We start from the raw sequence: 23,951 nt of genomic DNA on the forward strand, positions 1-23,951 counted from the left end.
TTTGAATCCAAAGGGGTGCCTTTCTATGTGGAGTTTCCATGTTTTCCTGTATTGACTCTCTTCGGGTACTCCAGCTTCCACAGTCCAAAGAGATGCATGGGGTTAGGTTAAGTGGTGAATTACCTAACCCCATGCATTACCTGTAGGTGTAAATGTTTGGCTTCCTCTATGTGTCAGCCCTGCAATAATCTGTATATGTTTATCTGATCTGCCATTAAGTCACCAGGCTTTCACATAGCTAACACAGAAGACAACACAGATTTTTAATGAAGCAAAATCTTTACTGTGTGAAGTATGTTTCTGAAGTATTATTGGCTTTTTCAATCCCTAAAAGCTGCTGGACTACTAACAAGAACTAGTGGGAGTTTTGCTGCCCTACACCATCAAGGGCCGGTGAAGTGTCATTACTGCTCAGCGCGCCAGAATGAGGTGAAGAAGACACCCTCAAAAAAGGACTAAGCTGAAGCCATAATGTGAAATTTATACTTCACCAGAAGCATTTTTAAAAAGCACTTTTCAGTTTTACAAGAAAAAAGACTAAGGATAGGGGCTAATTACTTGATCTGTCGAATCCAGCTCAACTAAATGTCCTCAACCATCCCACTGCTATTAAAGAGGAGTGCATCTGATTCAGTTTCTTGTCAGTGTCTCACACAAAGTAAACGAGGCACTCGCTGCTAAAAAAACAAACAGCACTTTCATGTTTAACTCATATTAATGGTACTTTTTTTCTTTTTGGAAAGCAAACTTTAGATATGGAGCCTCTTTCTGGCTTCATCCTTCCCATGTCTGTCTTGCACAGTGTACATTGTATATTTTCTCATGATGTCTAACAAGTTTAATTGCATGGATGGGACTGACACTGAGCCATATTACAGGGAATAATCCTCCAAATGGAGGCAGCTGCACTGGACAAAAAAAGAGGGAATAATTGCCTGCATGTTAATCTAAGCACTTTGAATCCCCTCTGAATGGGAATCCATCTGTCTTTAAATTTCTTTTTGTCAAAACCACAGAAATGATCACAGTGTTACAATTTTACTTTATTTTATTTCATTTTGTATTTACTTTGTCTTCATCTGTTATAGTTCAGCTGTTCTGCCCTTTGTCTGCAATTCTTTTGTATAGCCTGATGGGCTTATTGTGTAAGTTCTAGTGTATAAAGGTTGATGTACACCAAGCCGCACCAATAAAAAATATATGAAAATATATTTGTGCAACAGTTAAGATAACTCATACTTGGATACATACACATTAGAAATACAATAAACGGAACTCTCCACTCGGTACGGATTGGTCAGACCACACCCATCTCCAGTATCTTGTGGTGCAACCGCACTTACAAAATCAACCAACAAGCTGACAAATAGTACACAATGTGAGTGTATTGCATTTCACTTCTGTCTTGATGAGGGCTGTTTGAGTGTGTGCTGCTCGCTTGCTGCTACGGACCCAGCTTCAGCAAAGCCAACAACATTCATCATCTGTTTCAGGACAGGGCAATGACTGATGAACACACACCTCTGGAACTTTTCCTTTGACATTTTTACCTATTGGTGACATTCAGCTGGAAGTGTGTGCATTTAGTCAAGCGTACAGATGCACTCAGCTAGAGAAATGGCTTCTGCTTACTATTTTACTCATTAACCCTATGATTAGAAGCAAAACATACCTCACAAACAGGATGTTTTGTGTTTGTGTTGTTCACTATACCGTTGCTACAAAATTATTTGGGGGATATTGCTAATCATACATGTTATTAAAACAAAAGCAGAGCATCTTCCCCACATTTGAGGCCATGGACGCCACAAACTTCCTATTTTTGGAAAAGGGCAACAGAGGACAGGGAAAGCTTGCTGGGGGAGGAAGTATTTCTACCTATTTCTACCTACAATGTAAAAGAAATGTGACAGATAGGTTGAATAATCAATCCATGGCAGAAGGAGGACTCTTTAAAGAACTCATCCATGGCAGGCATACACTGTTTCAGTTAGCTGAAATGATCAAACATTCTCTCACTCTTTCTGTTTGATTAAGGTATAATGTATTGTTACGGTGTGCCATGATGTGAATTTAAAACTTGTCTTAAATATTAAAAAACGTCATTAGCACTGTGACTTTTGAAATTATAAAATACAGCAGTAGTTGAGCTAATAATTAAAAAATAAATTATGAAGCAGTTGCAGCGAACAACACATTTAATTGACATTAAATTCAGCATTAAATGTTCAAATGAGAGTTCTTAGAACAGGATATAAGATTTTAGAAATGCTGCTTTGACTCCACTGTCTTTGTGTGTCTTTCTGACCTCATCCGCTCACGTGTCTGGTGGGAGGGACTAAGACACGTGGACAGGAGTCAAAGACAAAAATTAAATATTTGCAACCTGGGAAATAAAAAAGAGGCATGTTCTAGTTTTACTTTCTACTCTTTTCCCTCCTTTGTAATTGTGTGCCCCATTTGTTCTTTGTCTGTTTACCTTGTGACTTTATTTTTCTGTGTTCCTGTGTGTATTGTTGTATACCCAGTGCCTACGTTATCACATTTGGCTTAGTTTTTTTTCTTTGTTACTTCCTTTGAACTTTCTGAGAACCGTTGCAATCCTTTTTTTAAAATAAAACCTTGCTTTTTGTTCCTCTCACTGAGTTCTTGGATTCACCTCGGAACTGATCATAATCACTTAAAGATATTTTTAAGCAACCTAATAATCTGTACAATATGAATACAATAGCAGCTAAAAGTCTCAAAAGTGGGTCCAGTACAGGTTATCTTTCTTTTCTTTTGTTTTTTTCTCTGCTTGGGTAGAGAAGGAGACTTATTATTTATTATTTAGTCATTGGGAACTCTCAAGGGGCCGCAATGCAACATGGTCATGATCAGTGTAATCAACTTCTTCTGTACACTCTGCACACTGTGTGATTACCTGGTCAGGAGAGATGTTGCCCTCCGCTGCTACCAAAGCTCTCAGACTGGACAGGGAGCCAAACAGCGGTACAGCCAGCCCCACTCGCAGATGCCTCTGACCCTTTGTGTTGAACACCAACGTCACACACATTGGCCTATGAGATAAAAAGAGGAATAAAGGGTGTGAGTGTGTTTTTCTGTAAGGCAAGAAATGGTAGAGCACACTGGGAAAGATCAATACATGCTCATGAACACAGCAGTAAGTTATTCTGCATTTTTGTTTACATTGTTACATATTTTAAACTCTGGCATGCTGAGTTATTTATACAATATATTTGTATGCAGATACACACACGTCTTTCTCACATAGTGTGAGTAAAGACACGTACATATAAATCTTAACTGGAAACTGACTAATCCAACTGTGCAGCATTCAAAAATGCCAGGGGCAACAAAAACATATTGGTTTGTTAAAGAGACGCTTTCGGGGATAGCTGGGTCTTCATAAACTCCAGGTATCAAACCGCAAAATAAAACCGTTGAGCTGTTTAATATCTAATCAGTTCAGGGAAAAGATTTCCTCTGACACTGTTATATCAAATCTAATTTCCTGAGCATAAAACATCACTTTGTGATCTCATTTAATATCTCCTATGATTTAACTCGTCAGATTTCACCTCCGAAGGGTTTCATCTCTCCCTAGTGTTTGTCCAGATTTATGCATGACTGGGCAAGCTGAACAAAACCCCTGCAGGTCCCTCAGGAAGCGGCTGTATGCTGGGACATGTCACAGCAGTATGAACACTTTCTGGGAAGAATCAAGGAGTGAAAATGATTGCGGGGTGGGTTTGGGGTGGATTGGGACAAAAAAGAAAAAAAACAAAAAACAGGAGTCAGTCTGATCCAAAAACTGAGAAAACTGATGGATGAGTAGGCAGAAAAGCCCTGATAGGCTACTGGGTCTACCCTCTCTACTTATCTATTTCTTTGCTCTCAATAATCCCTATTCATCATTAATTAATTCATTACCTGATTACAAAGACTTTTTTTTTCTAGTGACATCTGAAGAAGTTAAGACCTAGGTTAAGAAGTTCAAGCAACACGTGTATTTATAATGTGGAGCATGATGAATCCAGTATGCTCATGAAACAGTCAGCGCTTGTATTTTTTAAGAATGCTTAAGGTCCATGGTCCATGTTAATGCCGTTTTGGCACTTGGTTTGGTAACCTTTCTGCAAAGCTCAGATCACGAATTCAAAACTCGATTAAAATGCCTGGAATAATTAGCATTCTTCTCCATCTTCTCTCCAGGAGATACTCGAAAAGCAGAGATGGAAAATCGCTGAAAATCACTGATGATATAAATTGCATCCTTTATAAAGAGTAAAGGTATAAAGTGTTTTTAGTGTCATGATCAATTACTAAATGGTAAAAAGTGCAGCTTGACTGTGTGTTGGTATGTGTGCTACCTTACATGTTGTGTTTCTGTCATTTATCAAATATACATTTCTCCCAAAGGAGACATTAAAGGCGACTCTAATCTAATGTAATTGTTACGACTGCTGTTGTATTGTTGTCTAATATGAAAATCCCAGTGTGCAGGTGCCTCTCCGTGATTGGTGGATCCAGAGGACGGACCATACGGATTGGCTAATGAGTTGGAAATGACATATGTCACAGGTTTTGAACTCCAGGCCTCGAGGGCTGGTGTCCTGCAGGTTTTAGATGTGTCCTTGATCCAACACAGCTGATTTAAATGTTTAAATGACCTCCTCAACCCCTCCTAAGTCTTGAAGCTCTCCAGAGGCCTGGATATGAACTAATCATTTGATTCAGGGTCATATATAAAACCTGCAGGACACCGGCCCTCAAGGCCTGGAGTTCGACACCCCTGACTTATATGATGACACCGCCATGGTCTCCCATTCATTCATCCTTGGCTCTTCCCAACCAGCAGACCTTTGGAAACATGCCCAATGCTGTTCACCATATACAGGAATGTGCAGGGGTGGACTGCCTTTTTGTTTGATTATAGTTTTCTTCTGTTTTTCTTAATGAGTGAATTAAGCTGTTGTCATTTGGTTTGATTCTTTTGATTAGGTAAGGATTGGCATTAAGTCCACCCCGAAGCTATAACCAGCTCCTTTTTGGTGTCAAAAAACCTAACGAGTCAACATATTGTAAATAAATCATTATCAAACTGTACCAATTGTGTGATGTGGCTGCTTGGGGTCTGACAAGGATGGATCACCCTCATGTTGTGGTCCGGCCACACCTAGATGGGCCATAACATAATCTAATCTAATCTAAAACACACAATGTAAGATGTAGGTAAAATCGTTTAAAAAAAATGTTTTATCCTTCTACTGTACAATGTGGCCACTTTGCTTTGCAACCAAACCACCTTCAAAATGTAAAAATGACCAAAGAACAGTTTATTTAAGGTGTGGGTGTCACTATCAAGCATCAATAGATTTTTTTTCTGACACATGTTCACAGGAGCAAATTTGCACAACCTTAAAAATCTTATTAAAAATTACTTATGAAGTGGTAATCATTAATGAAATGACACAAAATTACCCAATAAATGTTGAGGCTTTGTTGTCATTGCATATTGTTAAAATATTTCCAGGAGAGGGTTAAAATGATAAGGAAAAATCTAAAATACAGAAGACATTAAGGAATCCCTTCATGGCTTTGTACTGTGCTTTGCTGTTGAGTGTTTGTTTGCTACTGATTATTACAGAGTAAAGAGAAAAACTCAGAGCGAGGAGTGAAAGTAAAGTTGCGCCATCCCATTTGGAAAGAAGGTAGTGTAATCGCTGACACCTCCACTTCCTGTTTCTCCTCATGCATTATTCAGGTGAATAAAGTGTTAGCAGTAGGGATGCTGACAGAGCAGATGGCAGAGTATCTGAGCAGTTGTTTTGTGTATGTTACTCCAAGACGAGATGAGAAGTGTGGGATGACGCTTGAGACGAATCGGAAATGGAGATGTCATCCTACAAAGCCGTCTTTTTGAAGCATCCTAGCTCTCTGTGGGTTTAGAGTCTGATAGTCCCGATTAAACAACAACCTGCGAACCGCAACAAGTGCACAGAACTCAAAAACATTCAAAGTGCTCCTAAGCTTGATGCTAGATATATAAATGATATTTATAGTTATTTTCTTGAGCATGCCTATTTTGCTGCAGTGCTTTCCCAGTTTAGATGCTTACATGTACTATGAGCATGAACTTTTTTTTCAGAAAGTGCTTGTTTGAAATATTATTTCTATCGCATTAACATGTATAGTGGTGTTACTATTGTGCATCGTCTGTTAAAAGTCTGTGAGCATGGTCTCTTCACATAGACAGCATCAGTGTTACACACATGCCTTGGAGGTCAGAGGCCATCCAAAAAGGTCACTGTGGTCTCTCAGCTGCATTCTGATCCCCAATATCCTTTTACAACTATATGTTAAATCAAGTTAGTATGGTAATGACAAAAAAGGCAGCACAGTGGTGTGATGGTTAGTGCTGTTGCCTCACAGCAAGACAGTCCTTCGTTTAACTACAAATAGTCTCTTTTCTTTTTGCCTCTCCAATAAAAGATGGATATTTTTGCACATTTCTCTATGAGCGTACTATCTGTTTATGGTTGTAATTAATCGCATAATTTAGGTGCCCCTTTTAATATGTTTATTATCATATGATTGATGCTTGTAGTACTATTCTATGTGTAAATTAAGTGGGTCTTAAAGTGTACTTCAATTTATAATGTCTGTTTTGTCAAACGACATAAGCAAGAGTGTGAATCCACTCTGTATTTTTATTTGATTTCATTTTTTATTGAATACCTAAGTGACTGGAGCCACATGTCCCCACTACTCTGGCACCCAAATGACCTTTTAAGCAAACGTGGTTGTCACCAAAGCAAAGCACTTACATTTTTCCTTTTGCATTTAGTAGTTGTTGCAGTTGTTCTTACATAACTTAAGACATTAGAGCAAGGCAAACATTTTAAAACAGAGCCAATCACTCCTATAGCGCTACTGAATTTGGCTGTTTTTCTTTTTAAAAAACAGGAGAAAACAGAATTTAAAGACAAATTGCAGCAAAATGAGGGTTATTTTTTCATTCATTTGTTTATTTTTGTTGGCAAAACTTGTTGCTTGCATTATTCACAACTACTCCCAGCCCCAAATAATACAGACGTCAGTGATTTCACTTGGGGTGTTTCATTGCACTTCATGCAGCTACCTGTGGAGCCACAAAAGCTTTATATTTGCACGGCATCATGTTTTTCATGTTCCCACCTGCAGTCCTGCATTATGATAGTGTATCTTTGTCAAAAATAAAATATCTGTGCCACTTGATATTCCCCTAGAAATTAATAACTGGAACAGCAAGATACAGTTGGATAAGAACTGATCAGTGTGTGAGATTTGTAATACAAAAAAACCCCCAAATAATTTAAAAAAAACAACTATTACAAGTCAATTCAAAGAAAGCTAATTTTATGACAGCATTAAAAGCATTATGAGACCTGCTACAGCCTGCTGATGTTTAGTTTACTCCTGTGTATTTCAAAGTATCGCTTCAGTCATTTTTCCAGTCTGTCTGTCACAGCCTTTTTCTCTTATGTAACAGGAAGTATATCAGGTTGTAATTTTTTTGCCTATCCACTCATGATTTTCACACCTTGTGTCATTCATTATAGTGATTACATACAGTGTGGTTATGAAACAAGCACTTGTACAATTACAAAATGAGAAACAGGCTTCATCCAATCAAATACTCTATACACCTGTGCAGCCTAGCAGTATTGTTAGAGCCTACCCATATGACAGATACCCAATGAAAACTCATATCTACAACTACAGCCACTTAAGAATAGTAAGTTAACCTAAAATGTAAGTCTTGGGACTTCGCAAAACTCCACACAGGCAAAAAGAGAATCTACAGACTTCACACAGAAAGGCCCCAGTGATGGCTGCACAGTAGACTGAAGTCATGTGACAGATTTGTGTTTAGAACTTTTTTGACTATTTTAAATTGAATAACAGTAAGCTTGGTAACAACGATGCCACGACTGCTCAAGGTTAAATATTGTAAAGTTAGGTGATTGGCAGAAAACATTCCCATTCTGCTTTTCTCATGCTCTCTGCCACACTGGCATTATCTACAGCACCCAGGCCTTGATGCCATGCTGGCAGCCAGACCCTTCTGTCTCTCTGGGGGTCTCAGACTTATCAGCATTCAGCTGGGATACTGCTGCAGCAGGACGGTGCAATGAGGCCACTGTGTGTGTGCATGCATATGTGTGTGTGTGTCAGGTCAATGTTTGGCCAGCAGTAAGTTCAAGCTGAACCTGAATGAATTTCTCTGTGTGCTAGGCTATGGCAACTGCAGGAACAGGCTGCATACTGTCACGAGACAGTGAGTGCCTGAGCTGCAAAAATGAGTTTGGAGTTAGCTTGGTGGATGCAGAGAAGATGCAGAAGAGTGACATCTGCATTCCTGAAAATAGGAAGATTCATTGTGTAGCAAATGAAGGCAAAGTGAAAAGCTTCCAAAGCCTGGAATATATTAATGCATTTAACCTAATGTAACCTGTTACTGTTAACTGGCCTTGAATGTGACTGTGAATGGTTATCTGTTTCTCTGTGATACACTGAGATACACTGGCAACCTGTCCAGGGTGTACGCTGCCTTTCACCCCATAACAGATGGCTTAGACTCCAGCATATTTCATGTCTTTTTAGATGCTTTTTGTAGGGGCGAACATTTGTGAAAAGGGGAGATTGCATATGAATATCATAGGACAAAATCTACAGTGTTGTACCCACTACTGCATAACCTAAATTCAACTGCACGTCATTTTGGATAATTAGACTGAAGCTTAATTTGAATGTGAATTAGAGCTTTGATATAAATCCCTGGTCCATCTGCAAATGAGAATGATATAAGTCTAATTTTTAGCACAACAACTGGTGAAAAAAGTTAATCAAACTTCCCACACAATTTTAAGAAGAGATCTAATCAGGCAAAATACTTTAAATCAGCACCTCTCCACACGAGTAGAACTATCAGTTATTCAGAGTCAAGTTAAAGTCTAGTTAAAGTTAATTCAGCTGAATGAAAAGTAATTAATTTGCAATCATGAACCCACACAGCTAGTAATGCATTTTGTATGTATGGTGAAAACTATCAGTGATGTGTGGATGAGGTTGCCTGTGTTGCTGTGCCTCTGCTACTTCATTTGGATGGCAAGAAAACAGGTGTCTCGTACGATTTTTGTTGTTCCTTGTATTCCTTCACCATTATCTCTGCTGTCAAAATAAAACATCCCATCTGACTCTATTGCTAGCTCCCTTTCTCCCCGCTCACACGTCAGAGCCGCACTGTTTTACCACAGAACCTTGCTGGCATGCAGCTTCTTGGGTTAAAAATGGAAGCACAGGAAGTGTGTGGTCAGGAACCTCGGTTGACCAGCATTTCTCACTTTGATATGAACATGGCTGTTTTTGGTGTATAGATCATGTTAGTATAAATGCATGCATGTTTTTCTATAATCTAAATTGGCAACATTTTGGAATGTTTTGCGGTGTTGTTTTTCTAATGTTTTTATTTACTTATGGAGCCTAGAAGGTACTATCCATATCACTGTTATCTGGTGACAACCTCATATGTTCACAGTGTCAACTGTCAAAAAGCCAAGAAAAGGTTTTACATGACTGCACAGCAATCTGTGAGGGATTTTCCTTGCACACCAGACTATTGTAGAAAGTTTGAAACACTTGCACTAAAACTTAACACCTTAGAGACCACAGGGAGACCAAAGTGAACAACTAAAAATCTGCACTAATGTTTAATTAAAGATGCCGAGAACAAGCAAAATGCAGTTTGTGAAGTTAAAAAAGAAAAAAAACTAGTTTGTTTTTTTAAAAATAAGTTGTTACACTATGCTCATAATAAGTTATATTTGATGTTATAATTAGTAAACAAACAGCAACAAATATACTTTAGACTGGATCTCATGCCTTATGTATCATGCATTACCTGGTTTGTCGTAGAGGAATGGGCAGAGAGATGCATAAAAATGGATCAAAGGTGTTGCTCTGCTTAAGGCAATGGGGGCACGTCAGAGAAGACCTGGGGACAGAGAGACAGACAGCTTTTTTAATCAAAAGGTATCAATCCATCCATCCAATCATCCATCCATCCATCCATCATCCATCCATCCATCCAATCATCCATCCATCATCCATCCATCTTCTTCTGCTTATCCAGTTCAGAGTTACAGGTGGGCTGGTGTCTATTCCAGCTGTCATAGGGCAATAGGGAGAGTGCAACCTGGATTGCTAGTATTTTGCAAATTTATTTATTGGTTAAGGTCAAGGTCAAATTTATTTATATAGCACATTTCCAGACATACAATGCTGCACAAAGTGCTTAACAATATAAAAATGCCATTAAAAATAAACAATGTAAAACAATAATAACAATATAAAACAATGAAAGGGCAATAAAATAATTAAAACAATAACTAAGACTATTAAAATAAGACCAAAATGCTTGGGTCATAGTGTGTTAAAAGCCAGGGCATAAAAATGTGTCTTTAGTAGTGATTTAAATTGATCAAGTGTTTGTGCAGATCTAATATTTAGGGGAAGACTATTCCAAAGTTTGGGACCTGCCACAGAGAAGGCTCTATCGCCACAAGATTTGAGATTAGTCCGTGGGATGGACAGCATTAATTTTGAGCTAGACCTCATGGTTTTTAATTTAATACTTTGTTTGACCTCAGCTAATCATGCTTTTTTTATGTAATTGTCTTAAGAAATTTGCAAACACATATTTTTTACCCTCTACAACACTGTGAGGCAGCTCACAAGCATTAAATATTCCAAAGATATTTAATAGCAGAAGGAATGGTGATGGGGGTTAAAGTAGGGGAAAACCTGAAAACAAAGGCTCAAAAATAAAGGGCAGCAGGCACAGGAGGCCGAAAGGCAGAGCAAATAAAAGTTAAGAACAAAGAGACGAAAATAAAAAGACAACAAAGTGGGAGTACAGATTAAAAACGAACAGAAGGCTGGCAGCAGGACAGTCAAGTTGACAAAAGCTACGAAGCAAAGCCGATAGAGAAAAAAGACACAGAAGGGACCTGTCGAGGTTTCTGAACAAACAGAAGTGAAGATGATCAGAGTGGAGGACTGACACGAGGATAGAAACCCAACATGCGGGCCTTTAGCAACAACAATCTACACTAAAAAGCAGATATAAATGACGCTGTTAAACAAATAAATGCATTATGGTGAGCATGCTTGTTAGCTTACTGACCAAAACTTATACACATTTTTCAGCTTTGTTTTTTCCTGCAAGGCTACTTATAAAGATGGAAAGCATGACAGTTTCCCAGAAAACAATCCAAATTATTTTGCTTGCCAAATCCGATTTTTTTTGACCCTATGCGACCCATATCCGATCATGGTATGACAGTGTGAACGGCACAAATCCGATATTTTCAAATCCGATTTGGGTCACTTTCGTATGTGGTACTGAATCCGATACATAGCCGATGTTTTAGAAAGCGACTGCTGTTTGAACGGTCATGTCGCATCAAATCCGTCTTTTACGTCACTGACACAAGACAGACGCCAATTATCAGCGCCTGCGAAGACATCGTGAACGCTTCCTGGCCATCCAGCGAAACTCTTGGGAAGACAACGTGAACATTTTATTTGTACTGTAAAATCTGCAGATTCTGACAGAAATCTGCAACTATCCTTTGAAGCACCGCTTCTCTAAAACAGCAATAAGGATAATTATTAGGTTATTTACATTATTATGTAAATAACAAAATAACTTAAAGCAAAAATTGAGAAACGTAAAGTCCGAAGTCTTTATATTAAGGACCATCAGTCAAGCAATACTGTTTGCTCTGGGTCTAAACAGAGCGCGTTGTGTGTGACGTCTTCTTTGAGCGGGACGCTTTGAGTGTTCACACTAGAGCGCGTTGCTGTCGCATTTTATTTGTAGTGTGAACAAGCAGACAAAAAAAAAAATCGTATTTGATCAAAAAATCGGAATTGAACATCAAGACCTGCAGTGTGAATGTAGCCAAAGAGACTCGAGAAACACCCTTCAGCAACGTGTTATTGGTGTTGATGTTGCATAGTTCATCCACCAGGGGACACTGTGCAACTACTGTGATGGGAGTCAAACGAGCTTGCAAAGAAAAGCGTCTGGACTTCTTTAAGTTGCTTGAAGACGTTTCACCTCTCATCCGAGAAGCTTCTTCCTCTAATCGCCTGAGCCAAGGTGTGAAACTGGGTGTGGGTCCCAATCAGCCAGAGTTTCGGGTATGTTCATTGTGAAACCTGGCCCCACCTTATCATGCGAATTCCTGAGGTCAGATGGCCCAGGATGTGAGTGGGCGTTAAGGCGTCTGGGAAGGGATCTCAAAACTGGATTATAGATGGCAGAGAGTTGGTGTCATAAACCCCCGCCTCTGTTCAAAGATGGTCGCTCACAGTGGACATAGATGGCTTCTTTCACTCCTCTTTCCAACCATCTGTCCTCTCTGTCCAAAATGTGAACATTGGCATCCTCGAAAGAGTGTCCTTTATCCTTAAGATGCAGATGGACTGCTGAGTGCGAGTGGCTCAGGCGATTAGAGGATCATCAGGGGGTCCTTTTGTCCCTCTGTGGAGGGTTACTCCCACTAGGTTTATATCTGGGACTCTCCACCATTTGACCTTAGAACTGAAGAAGCTTCTCGGATGAGAGGTGAAACGTCTTCAAGCAACTTAAAGAAGTCCAGACGCTTTTCTTTGCAAGCTCCTTTGACTACGATGACCTGGATGACTGAGAACCTTCACAGACATACTGTGATGGGAGCACACCTGAAAAATACCACCAGATAATCTGAGCATATAGGAGCACATATGTAACTACAACTAAAAAAAATTAATTCACCAAATACCCATACCAGCAGTATTGGTCTTAAAAATACCATATTATAGATCACACTAATGGCTGTGTGTCCAGGTGTTTGGTAGTCATCATCATGTTTTTGCTGTAAATATTACCAGGAATTGTTTGCAGGATGTGTCTACAAAAATAGGCTGTAGTATGGCCCATAACCCTTTGCCAACCAATAAGTACATGGATATCGGCATGAAAGTACAGGAAGTACAGCAAATTACCATTTATGCAAGGAATTTTCTAAGTTTTTCCTTTAGTTTGAAATCCACAATCTAGCCTCAAATAACCTTTTGTCATTCTCTACACGTAAATGCAATCTAGCCTCTTATGTGGCAATCAAAGAAAAACACCATGTTCAGTGTGTTCTAGTGCCACATAATCCTCTCATAGTGTGGGAATGTAATCCTATTATTCATTTGAGATAACTGAATGTAATTCAACAGCTTTGCTCAGTTTATGAACTCATTTTGAAGTTGTAGCCAATATCAAGGCGCTTATTCACACTGTTTTCTATTCAACCAGTTTCTCAGAACTAACTCAACAGAGCGAAGGAAAATTACAAGAAACCATTTATCTCCACCACAGCGAACGCCATTATGTTTTATAGGTGTGAAACTGAAAAAGGCTTGTGAAGAGTTTTCTTTTTAGGTAGTTAACATTTCAGAGGGTGAGTGTGGATAAAACTCATAATTTGTTTAACTGGAATCGTTTAATGTGTTTGCTGTTTTTAAGTCTGATTGATGCTGCTTAATGCTCTCTTATCACTGACAGCATTCAGGGTGTGTGCACATTTACGAGCGCGTGCGTCGCCAGATGCTGCTACGTCTTACTACGATTTGTCAGTTGAGCTGTAACGATGTTTTCAGAGATGCAAACTTGTCAAATATATAAATACGACGGAAAAAAAGAACAGTTTTTAAACTCCACATTTCCTTGCTGTCAGTGCTCAGCCCAGTGTGCTGCGGCAGCCAGCCTAAGGCTCACTAATGATGCCAGTTTGTACTCGGCAAAGCAGACTGACAGGCTATATTCACAAAAACACAATGTTGTGCACCCCCCCCCCAAAAAAAAACAAAAAAACAAAAAAAACAAAACTTGCTTGCGCTTACATTGAAACGTGCACGCAGGAAAACCCACACACAAACAAAAAGCATCACTTAAAAAGCTCGAGGCTGGCAGTGTTTCCAGTCTGGTGAACGATATGAGAACTTTATTTGCTGATGTCTGTGCATGTGTGTTTGTGCGTCTGACAAAAAGCAAGCGTTGTACAGCATCTACAACGCTCAGGTGCCAAATCAAAGGACCACCAGTCTTTAGTTTAAACCAGACACCCGGAGCTACAACACATACACCCACACACATGCACAGCAGCAGCTTCCTTTATTTATCATCAAGAAAGTCGAACCACCCGGCATCCCTCCGTCCTGCTCCGAGCTATATAAATAACACTCCGCCAGCAGCATCTCAAAACGTTATGCGGTAGCACGTTGCCTGATTCCAGCATTTTTCATACTGTTATTCCAAACTGGGAAGCTTTGCAGCACAACGCCAGAAATGATATAAAGACGGCATGTGGCTGGAACAACAGGTCAGGATACGGCTATATGAGCATAAAAGTCATGTGATCTAGAAAAAGCACTGTGCAATGCTGGTGGAAGGCAGTGCTTTCAAAAGTCTGGCAACAGCTGTAGCTTCATTTTTCCTGGAAGTTTCAATTTTTTGAAATGTATTTCTGAGCACAGTCAGTCACACACACACACACACACACACACACACACACACACACACACACACACACACACACACACACACACACACACACACACACACAGAACTAACAACAAAAACATCACTGTTTAGTGACTGCAGCAGCTGCCTTTATCTAAATACTTCCTTTCATAAAGTCTAGAGTGTGATTCTAGTAGGTTCAGTTAAATTGTCAATTGATTTATTTTATTTATTTTGTCTTCTGGAAAAAAGGCTCCCGTCTGTTACACAGCAGCAGGATTACTCTGTACTCTGAATCATGGTTTGAAAAGTTTGCCTTCAGGGCTTTTTGTTTGTTTTTCTTTCAGATTATTTTTAGTTTTCAATCACATTTTTCGGACATCTGCTAAACCCATCCACAGCATACCTGGGGCTGCAATAAACATCATAGTTCTCTATAAGTCATTGCTTCTACTGGGACTGAGAGAGAGAAAGCAAGTTCATTTTCTTCTGTCTGCCTTTCAGTCAGTCAGTCAGTCAGTCAAGTGTCACAGGCTCTGGGCTGGAGAGCACTCTTATTTCTCTAAGAGAGAGTACAAGTGGAGACCTCCCGTCAAGGGAAATTAACTCAGCTAAAGGACTGCAGAGATTCTCTCGCACATGCTCACATTTAAAGTCTCATACAAACTCTCACTTTACTAAGTATTAATTCCCAGACCCCCCAACCTCCCACCCCCACCCTTAGTTTTAGAGAAAATTGCCTCTGTGTCACCTGCATACATATGAGCTTCGTCCTTCCTACCTGAAATAAATGATCCATACGTTTCTTCATGTTAGCCCGTGCAACAAATAACGGAGGGAAACATGACTGCACTTTCCCATTTTTCACTGCTAAAGCAGTTTTAAAAACTAACTATACAAGAAAAAAAAAATAATGCAACAGATTTTGAGCACTGCAGCATTTTGAATCATGGCTTCTCGTTCTTTCTTTTTAGCTTGGCTAGTTTCAGGTGGAAATTCATTCTCTGACTTTTTGCCTCATGTATCTTAGTTTGGGTCAGCCAGAGATGTTCACTTCATTCACATAAATTAATAAAGCTTTAAGGAAGGCGAGATGTTCCTGTCAGTGCAGCTGGAAAATATATTTTTTTAAAAGCACTAAATATTAATGGACCAAATTAATACTGCAATTCTACACGTGAGATGTCTGAACACAGAGACAAGATGTGCTGAAGCCTTTTTTAAACTGATCTGTATCAGCTGTGATCTCAGATTGTTAAAGATATATCCTCTGTTTTCAAAACAGAACTTAAAAAACACGCCTATAACATAATAAAGTTCTGTAGAATGTAGATAACATGTTAAATAGATTAAAATAGATGTGATCCAACGACAACCATCTTATTAGTGTTTTTAATTTTAAATGAGCAAAATTTAGGCACACAGTTCTACTACCTTTTCCAAATACACTGCTATAAATAAGTACCTATAAGTACCTTTTAACCTCATTAACCCACCCCAAATACCAATTCTGTGGCCTGGTTTGTATTTCTGTGACAGTTCTTTTCTGTCCCTCTGCACACATTGAGTGTTTTAGCTGATGTTCAGGGTAAAACTGCACCACATAGTGCATTTATATACAGTGAAGTGACTCCTGTGGTATCTGCTCCAACTGGCTATGTGTGCACCAGTATGTGCGCACACACATATGCAGGGCTGGATGTCACAGGTGATTTTATGGTGGGTCCCCACTAAAGGAAAAATGCCTGCTTTAATGAGGCAAAACTCCAGAGATGTGAACTTCTATTTGAGTCTTAGAGGGAAAACTTAACCAGAAACTTTTGTACTCCGGGTCTTTCTATGATTAAGATAGTACACATTCGGCACAAAATACACAAAATACATTCACTTTGGACAGTGGAGAGTTGTTCATGGTATATGAGCTCTGACAGCATAATGTGATAACGTGGCTTATACACTAGCAACATGAAAAGATTTTCCTACCATCAGGGTATGAAAACAAACTGTGATATTTGTCCCAGCTACTATGAAAAAATGTACTGAATGACATAATCAATATGACATGTTGTTACCAGCTGAGCCTGGGTTATAGCATCTGTGCATTATGCAATATTAATTCAGCAGTAATCATCACACAGACAAGATCACCTTGATGGAACAACACTAGTCAAGTAGAGCAGCTCTCAGTGGAAACAAGTAGATGGGTGACTATGGAGTCTCAATAGCTGGGCTCAAGTTGGGCTCAATGTAGGCTGTTTTGATTCATACCTCTGTGCAAGTATTCCTCCATCAGAATACAAAATTGGTTTATTTGATGTGACAGAGTACGCTAAAGAGGGATAAAAAAAATGAATATTTGTGAGACATAAAAATTATACGAAGGAAAAATTCAGGTCATTAAAAAAAACTAATACAACTAACAGGTGTGAGCATAGGTGACATCTGTTGCTTTTATTGTTTCATTACAGGCTGTGAGAAAATGTTTAGTGTAAAAAGTTGCAGAGATGTAATTTTCAGTTCTAGTAGTAAAAACAATTTAGGTTTGCTGTTTCATCCACTCCAAATTACAATGTGACTTTTGTTTTTGCTAACTCTAAAGGAAAAAGAGATCAAAGAATTGTTTTCGCTTGATAATGCCCTGCGCTCAATGGCCAGCACCCACTTCAAAGTACAACAGGGAGTGGGGTGGTATCAATGGGAGGAACACTGCTGCACGATGCTGCGCTCGAAGTAAGCACTGTGGGTGGTGAAAGCATCAAAATCAAAGTAAAGAGGGTGAACGTCTGGCCATATTTTCAGCAGGCACAACGCTCTGCAGCATGGGTCGACCAGACAGATCCCCCCAAGAGGACAGCGTGAGTACATTCCAAACCACAATGCATCTTTGGGGGTAAATAGAGCTCCTGCAGACCATCTTTGAAGATGAGAGGAAGTTTGCACTTCCTAATGGGACGGTGAGTCTTCAAAGGATATAGTATAAAAGTGCATGACTGGTAGAGAAAACTTGGGTATCACTTTATAATGATCACGGTTAAAGAAAAGGTAAGTAGATGGCTCAACTTCAGTTCATATTTTCAAGTGACAATGACTCTATAAACTCATATAAACTCTATAGACTCTATATAAACTCAAAGTCTCATATCAGCTACAAATCAGAATATTTTTATTACACAACCTAATGCCATAAATAAAGAAATTATATGCATTACCCCCCTCTGCATTTAATCATGAATTATTATGACACTCTGGCTCTCTTTACAGGGTGCCTTTTGTCCTGTTTCCCTCCCCCCACCCCGAACAATCCCTGAGCCTGGTTCTGCCAGAAGATTCTTTCTTCCTGCTAAAGGGGAGTTTTTCCTTCCCACTGTCTCCAAGCGCTTGCTCATAGGGTGTCATCTGATTGGTGGGGTTGTCTCTCTATTATTGTAGAGTTTTGACCTTGAGACATTGGGGTAACTCCTGTTGTGATTTGGCCCAATATACAAATAGAAATGAATTGAATAAATGTTTATAGATTAAATATTAGTTTATAGTTTATTAGCGATGGTTATTATGATGTGTTATAAACTCCTTACATTGGACTCACATCTTTTGTTCTCTGTTAAATTTTGTAAGTAGATCAACATTTTAGTTTTGCTTTTTTAAACATTTGTGGGTTACGTCTGTTAGCTTATCTTCAAGGATATATAAAAACAATGATTTGTTTGCCTGCATATAGCTTTCAGTCTACTTTCACTGATCTGAAGACATGAATATCATAACATAACAATATTATACTTTAAAAGCTATAATATTCCTTCACAACAAATCTACATCTAAATAAAAGCCACTGCGATAAGAGAAAAGTAACCTTCCTTCAACTATCTTGTTCATCTAGCCAGAGACCGAGGCGCGGGCTTTCCGCACATCTCTCTGGCCATTAAAAATAGATGCCACAAAATTGAGAGTGACAGACGGAGGAGAGAGGGAGGCTATGACAAAGACTCATCTAAACACAGCGGCACAGCCGAGCGACTTGAGCACCAACTCCCACACAGGAAACCCAAACCCCAAGACAGTCTTCGCTCTAATCACAAACATTTATTCAGATCAGACAACTCCACTAAAATTTCTCTGAGGAGCATCTCTGTAAGATATAAAAGGAACCGGGAAGAAAGCGCAGAAGGAAGGAAAGCGCGAACAAGCGAGGGAAAGGCCGAAAAGAAACTCAGAGGCCTTTTCAGAGGACGACACAGGCAAAAACAAAAAAAAAAAAAGTGAGTGACGGCTCTTTGGATAGTCTACATTTGGAAGGAAAGTGACTCCTTTTAACCTGTTGGTGACACAAAGAGGAAAGGTATATGGAGGAATAATGCTCCAGACTCAGCAGACTAAAACTCTGATATGAGATAAGAGAAAATAATACAAATGGATATGAGGAATCTTTACACAGTAGGAGGTCTGATGAAACCCAGAGCACAAAAACAAATACTCAACTCTCCTGGAATTTTTCTTTACTTATTAACTGAGAATGAGTCACAGGGAAAGCAATGCATCAGAGTTTGGAAATAAATCAAAGCTCACTGGTTTCAATTATAGCACTACTGATTTAGGTGATATGTTTTCTAGTAGAAAGACATTGGTCAGAAAACAACAAAAGAACCTGTCAGTGAAAATTCAGTGTTTGTAAAATATTTTCAGCTTTTCAACAATTGATTAATGAATTGATCAAAAAAAGAGAAAAGATTATTAGTTTTAGCCTGTACAAAATGTGTATTGACCTGTGACTAGCACACATGGCCCTGCCCCCACAGCTTTCTCAAACAGCCTCTAGTCCCACAGCTGTAAACTTTTTGAGTGATGCAGTTACATGTGTTAGCTTGGTCGTTATTACACTCACTCACACAAACATGAGCAGAAAACAAACTTTATAATTAGAGTTGTCAAAAAAAATCAACACTCACAGCGATTGATATTAAAAATGACTACTGAATCGGTTGCTCATGCAACAGTATCTCTGCCTCCACGCTGTTTAGAATACAATGTCACACGGCATGGTTGCAGACAGGCAGGCACGCAGCCTGTCCTTCACTGAGTCCAAAACATCCAACGACACTTTATGAGGCATTTGAGAGGTCAGTAAAGCGTTTGTTTCGATAACACTTCAGTGTTAAAAAGTTATAATAAACAGTAACCTGACTGATGCACACGTTCGCCATTTAACTATTAGTAGTCTTTCAACAGCAACATAATGAAACGCTAACATTAATATGGCAGCTTGACAGCAAACGTTATCAGTCCTGTTCATCTATAACATTAATAGATGGTACTAATTTGACAGAATAACAACACAGTTATTTGTCTCTGATCAGTGTTAAGTTTCCCCTTAAAGTTCCATATCAAAGCACAGAAAAGTCTACCTAGACAGACAGACAGACAGACAGACAGACAGACAGACAGACAGACAGACAGATAGATGTGCGTGCATGCATGTCTCGCACTAATGGTATATCTCGCATGAATGATATTTTGTGTCATACATTAGCACAGCTTCACTATAGAGTGCAATGATGTTAGACAGTAACTGTCCAGTCTTTGCGTTGCGCTCCTTCTTTTACAATCTATTTCATTCAAACCAGAACCAGAAAACAAAATCAGTCCATTAAGAAGCAGCCATGCCTTTCTTCTTTAACATTAAAAATGATGCCAGGATACAGTAGAACCCAAGCTAATGACTAAAATTGTGTTTGTGAACAAACACTCACACACACAAGACAGATGGTGTATGTTTGTGAAAGTGTAAGTGTGTGGCATATAGACCTAATTACAGCCACTCTTATGCAAGGAGAAAGCATTACCCTGCTTGCACTCACAGACAAAATTCTCTTCTCTTTGTCTAAATATAGCTGGGATTGTTCTCAAAGGGGAAAAAAGGAGGAGAGAGGACATGCTGTATGAGAAGGGTATGAGTTGGAGGAAAGAACAAAGTACACTTTGTAAATGTTTCAGTAATAACGTGTGTGTATTAATGCGTGTGTGACTTGTAATGGCAAAATGCACAGTTCCTCTAATCAGCTTATGAATTAGCGTTTGATCTAATAAACGTTCAGGTGTGTGTTGATGTTTTAGTGTGAGAGAGAAAGAGTGAATGGAAAAGACAAAGAAGAAGAGGTCTAAGTAGAGCGATCTTCATCTCTACAGCTGACTCAATGAGTAGATACAGTGCCAAGTTATTTTAATTAGTCGCTCTGAGAGTACTGCGGGAGACGATGGTCTTCAGGGATAGTCTTCAACAGTAAGCATTCAATCCATCATCTGCCAGTGAAGGAAATGGATAATCCCATGAATGAATGACTGCTTAACTTAGCATAATGGTCAGAGCCTAACCTTTGTGTTGACCAGTACCAATATGCTCCAGGTCAACTGTGCGTGTTAGACCAAACATGACACAACAGCACTATTCTCCAGAGTGTGATCAGCTGTGAGTCAGAGAAGATTTAACTCAATCCATGTCCCGTTTCCAGAGTACCGACAAATGGGTGCTACTAAATTATTTGGGCTTTCACATTGGGGACAGGTTTTTTAAAATGTCCCTTTTCAACCCAACCCAAAGTTTAGGGTGAAATCTGACAACCTTCTGCAGCTCATGCCCAACGTAAAATCCTAGCTCTGATCATCACATAAGCAGAAAGTAAAGTTTTAAGCATTTGTGTTTTGAATAAGCAATTTTGATTATCTAAATATGTACTAGTTTAGGCTGATTCTCAATCAACAGCTTTAAGTCTGTCACCGTCTTCCTACTAATGCTTCTTCTAATCTTTTTTTTTTTTTTTTTTAAATTTGGATAGAGACAGTGTAGACACATGGGAAAGTGGAGAGAGAGGAAGACATGCAGTAAAGGGCCGCAGGTTGGAAACTATTCCTAGTGGGAATCAGGACTTATGATACATGTAATAAAATTATAATAACTTTAAATTAAATTGTTCATTTTTTAATAGGTTACAGAAGTTTTATTTTCTTTTTTTAAAAAAAATCTTTACTTTTAGCCCTAATTCATCTAGTTTCTTATCAAAGCCTTACATAAAGTAGCCTCTGGATGTGACTTCAGAGCTGCAGATTTGTGACCCCTGAACTAAGCTAGACTTCCCAGTGTCAACAAACACATCATAAGAATCCATCATATCATTTGTGACAATACTGGTATCATTTTTACGTGATAAAGTGCAATATCATGATATTATTGGTCTAATGTTTTCTAATGTGCACAACAACGAGAAAAGCACACATATGTCTGACAGCCAAAGTCACATGTCCACCTTTGATGAAGATTTAGTAACAAGAGACTTCAACATCTTCCAATGAAGCACAATGCTATGCAAAATATGCAAATAAAAAACTTGTTTCACCACTTGAGGCAAAAATACACCATGGAATGAATATAAGCAGGCTGGGAAGTCATGAAAAGAGCAGATATGAGCAGCTGGTGATGTACATCCCAAAACTAAACAAACTGAGCCTAACTGGGGCACTTGCTAGTTAGACTCTGTATGACAGGAGGCGTAAACACGAATGGAAATAATTCAAACAGTGGAAAAAGAGGATTTTAGGCAACTTTTTAAGTAACTGAAAAGAAGGATGGAAAATGTCCTCCACTTTGTTTCCACTTAGAAATGCTCTGCTATGCACTTCTAAATGGTAAATGGACTGGTTCATGCAGTATATAGTGCCTCATTCATCCATTAATACAAACACTTTCTTCCTTTCTTCTATGCTTAGGTGCTTTCTATCGAAATTTTGCACGACAATGCATACAATCACATTTAAAACGTATTTCAATTTTTTTTTTCAATATCATCATTATCACAAATTTCTTGTAATACTGTGATACATTTTTGCAACTTTATTGCCCACCTTTGGACTGCAAATGTTTGTCCACTTGCTTAAATGTAATGGGCAAACATTAACAACTTAAATACTTAAAATACTTAATACATTAAATTTTGCGTAAACTGACTTAAGTTTTTAAGTAAACATTTAGCTTTGCAGCTAAAAAACACTAATGAGCCATGAAAAAAGGCGTCCTCCTATTCCACACAGTCCTCCTAAATAAAATCTCATGTGCTCAGACACAGTATGGACCTAATTCACTAGCACTCTCTCTGGAAGCCCAGTCATACATATCATGTATTAGTGACCTATGTTGCAGAGCAGCTATTATAGTGATGTTGAATCCACTGGGAAAAAATGACCAAGTGTGAGATATCAGAAAGCAAGCACTCTGCCAGAGTTAATCACAAAAAATTGGGATTGATGAATTTATATATATAACTCGCTTATTTCTCTAATAGAAAAGGAAACATATCACTGTCTGTGAAGGTTCTCAGTCATCTCGTAGTCTAAGGAGCTTGGAAAGAAAAGCGTGTGGACTTCTTCTTTAAGCTCAACTTAAAGAAGTCCAGATGCTTTTCTTTCCAAGCTCCTGAAACATATCACTGTATATTTGAACGTGAAACTTATATTTCATTGGATTGTAGAAGAAATTCTCAGTAAGTCTAACAAAAAGGATAAATGTTACATCTCAAGATTATCAGAAACTGCTTGTCTGTACTGTCTGTCATCATAAATAATGTTGTTCCAGGTTCAACATTGCAAGTGACCAATCACCTTCTCCTGAGGTCATACGCGACCTCGAAAAAAAACAAACGCCTTAAAAAAATCTACTTCACTTGCGAGAAGAGAAACCGCCTCTGTAAGGACAATATGTATAATGCTTACCGTTTATTAAAGGAAAGTATCCTGAAATGCAAAGAATTCAAGTTCCTGGATCGGCGGACAGAAGCGGTTTCTCTTCTTGCAAGTGAAGTAGATTTTTTTAAGGCGGTATTTTTCAAAGGCACAAAAGGGGGACGTCACAACAATGTGATTGGTCACTTGAAATGTTGAACCTGGAACAACATTTATTATGATGATGTGGGAACAACACCAACACGAGGATATCAGATCGTCCCTTATTATTTTGCTACATGCAGAAACATACTGGACTGGCCTAACTGCTGATGACAGCATGCCTTACAGTCATGCATAAAAGACATTCACAAGTTTCAATCAGGCTTAGTAACAAGGAGCTGAAAAGATTACTATCTTTATGGGCCAAGACTACCTTTCACTAATATGTTTTTTTGTGTGTGTTTCTTTTTTTATTCTAAAAAATAATCTCTCCCTTCCAAATACTGAGTTATTTCCCTTTTAGATCATCTGACTATCCAATCGAATATTAACTTAAAATAAAGAATTTTTTTTTTAGTACATCCTGATAAGGGTGCAGCAAGTTTACATTGTTCAGCAATCAAGTGAAAAAATGAATGTT

The 23,951-nt window shown here is 38.7% G+C and overlaps 1 protein-coding gene across 1 annotated transcript in view; it reads right to left on the reverse strand.

Annotated features, from left to right (window-relative positions):
• usp43a (ubiquitin specific peptidase 43a) overlaps positions 1-23,951 on the reverse strand; it is a 125,172-nt gene that overhangs the window by 63,002 nt on the left and 38,219 nt on the right. Inside the window, exons 4-5 of the mRNA XM_042214292.1 lie at positions 9,947-10,039; positions 2,924-3,059 (exon numbers count right to left, since the gene is read on the reverse strand). Of these exons, the coding sequence (XP_042070226.1) occupies positions 2,924-3,059; positions 9,947-10,039 (229 nt within the window). The remainder of the gene's footprint in view (positions 1-2,923; positions 3,060-9,946; positions 10,040-23,951) is intronic.

This window comes from Haplochromis burtoni, unplaced genomic scaffold (assembly GCF_018398535.1).
Source record: "Haplochromis burtoni strain Fernald_Lab_line unplaced genomic scaffold, NCSU_Asbu1 Contig_544, whole genome shotgun sequence".
NCBI classification, from domain to species: Eukaryota; Metazoa; Chordata; class Actinopteri; order Cichliformes; family Cichlidae; genus Haplochromis; species Haplochromis burtoni.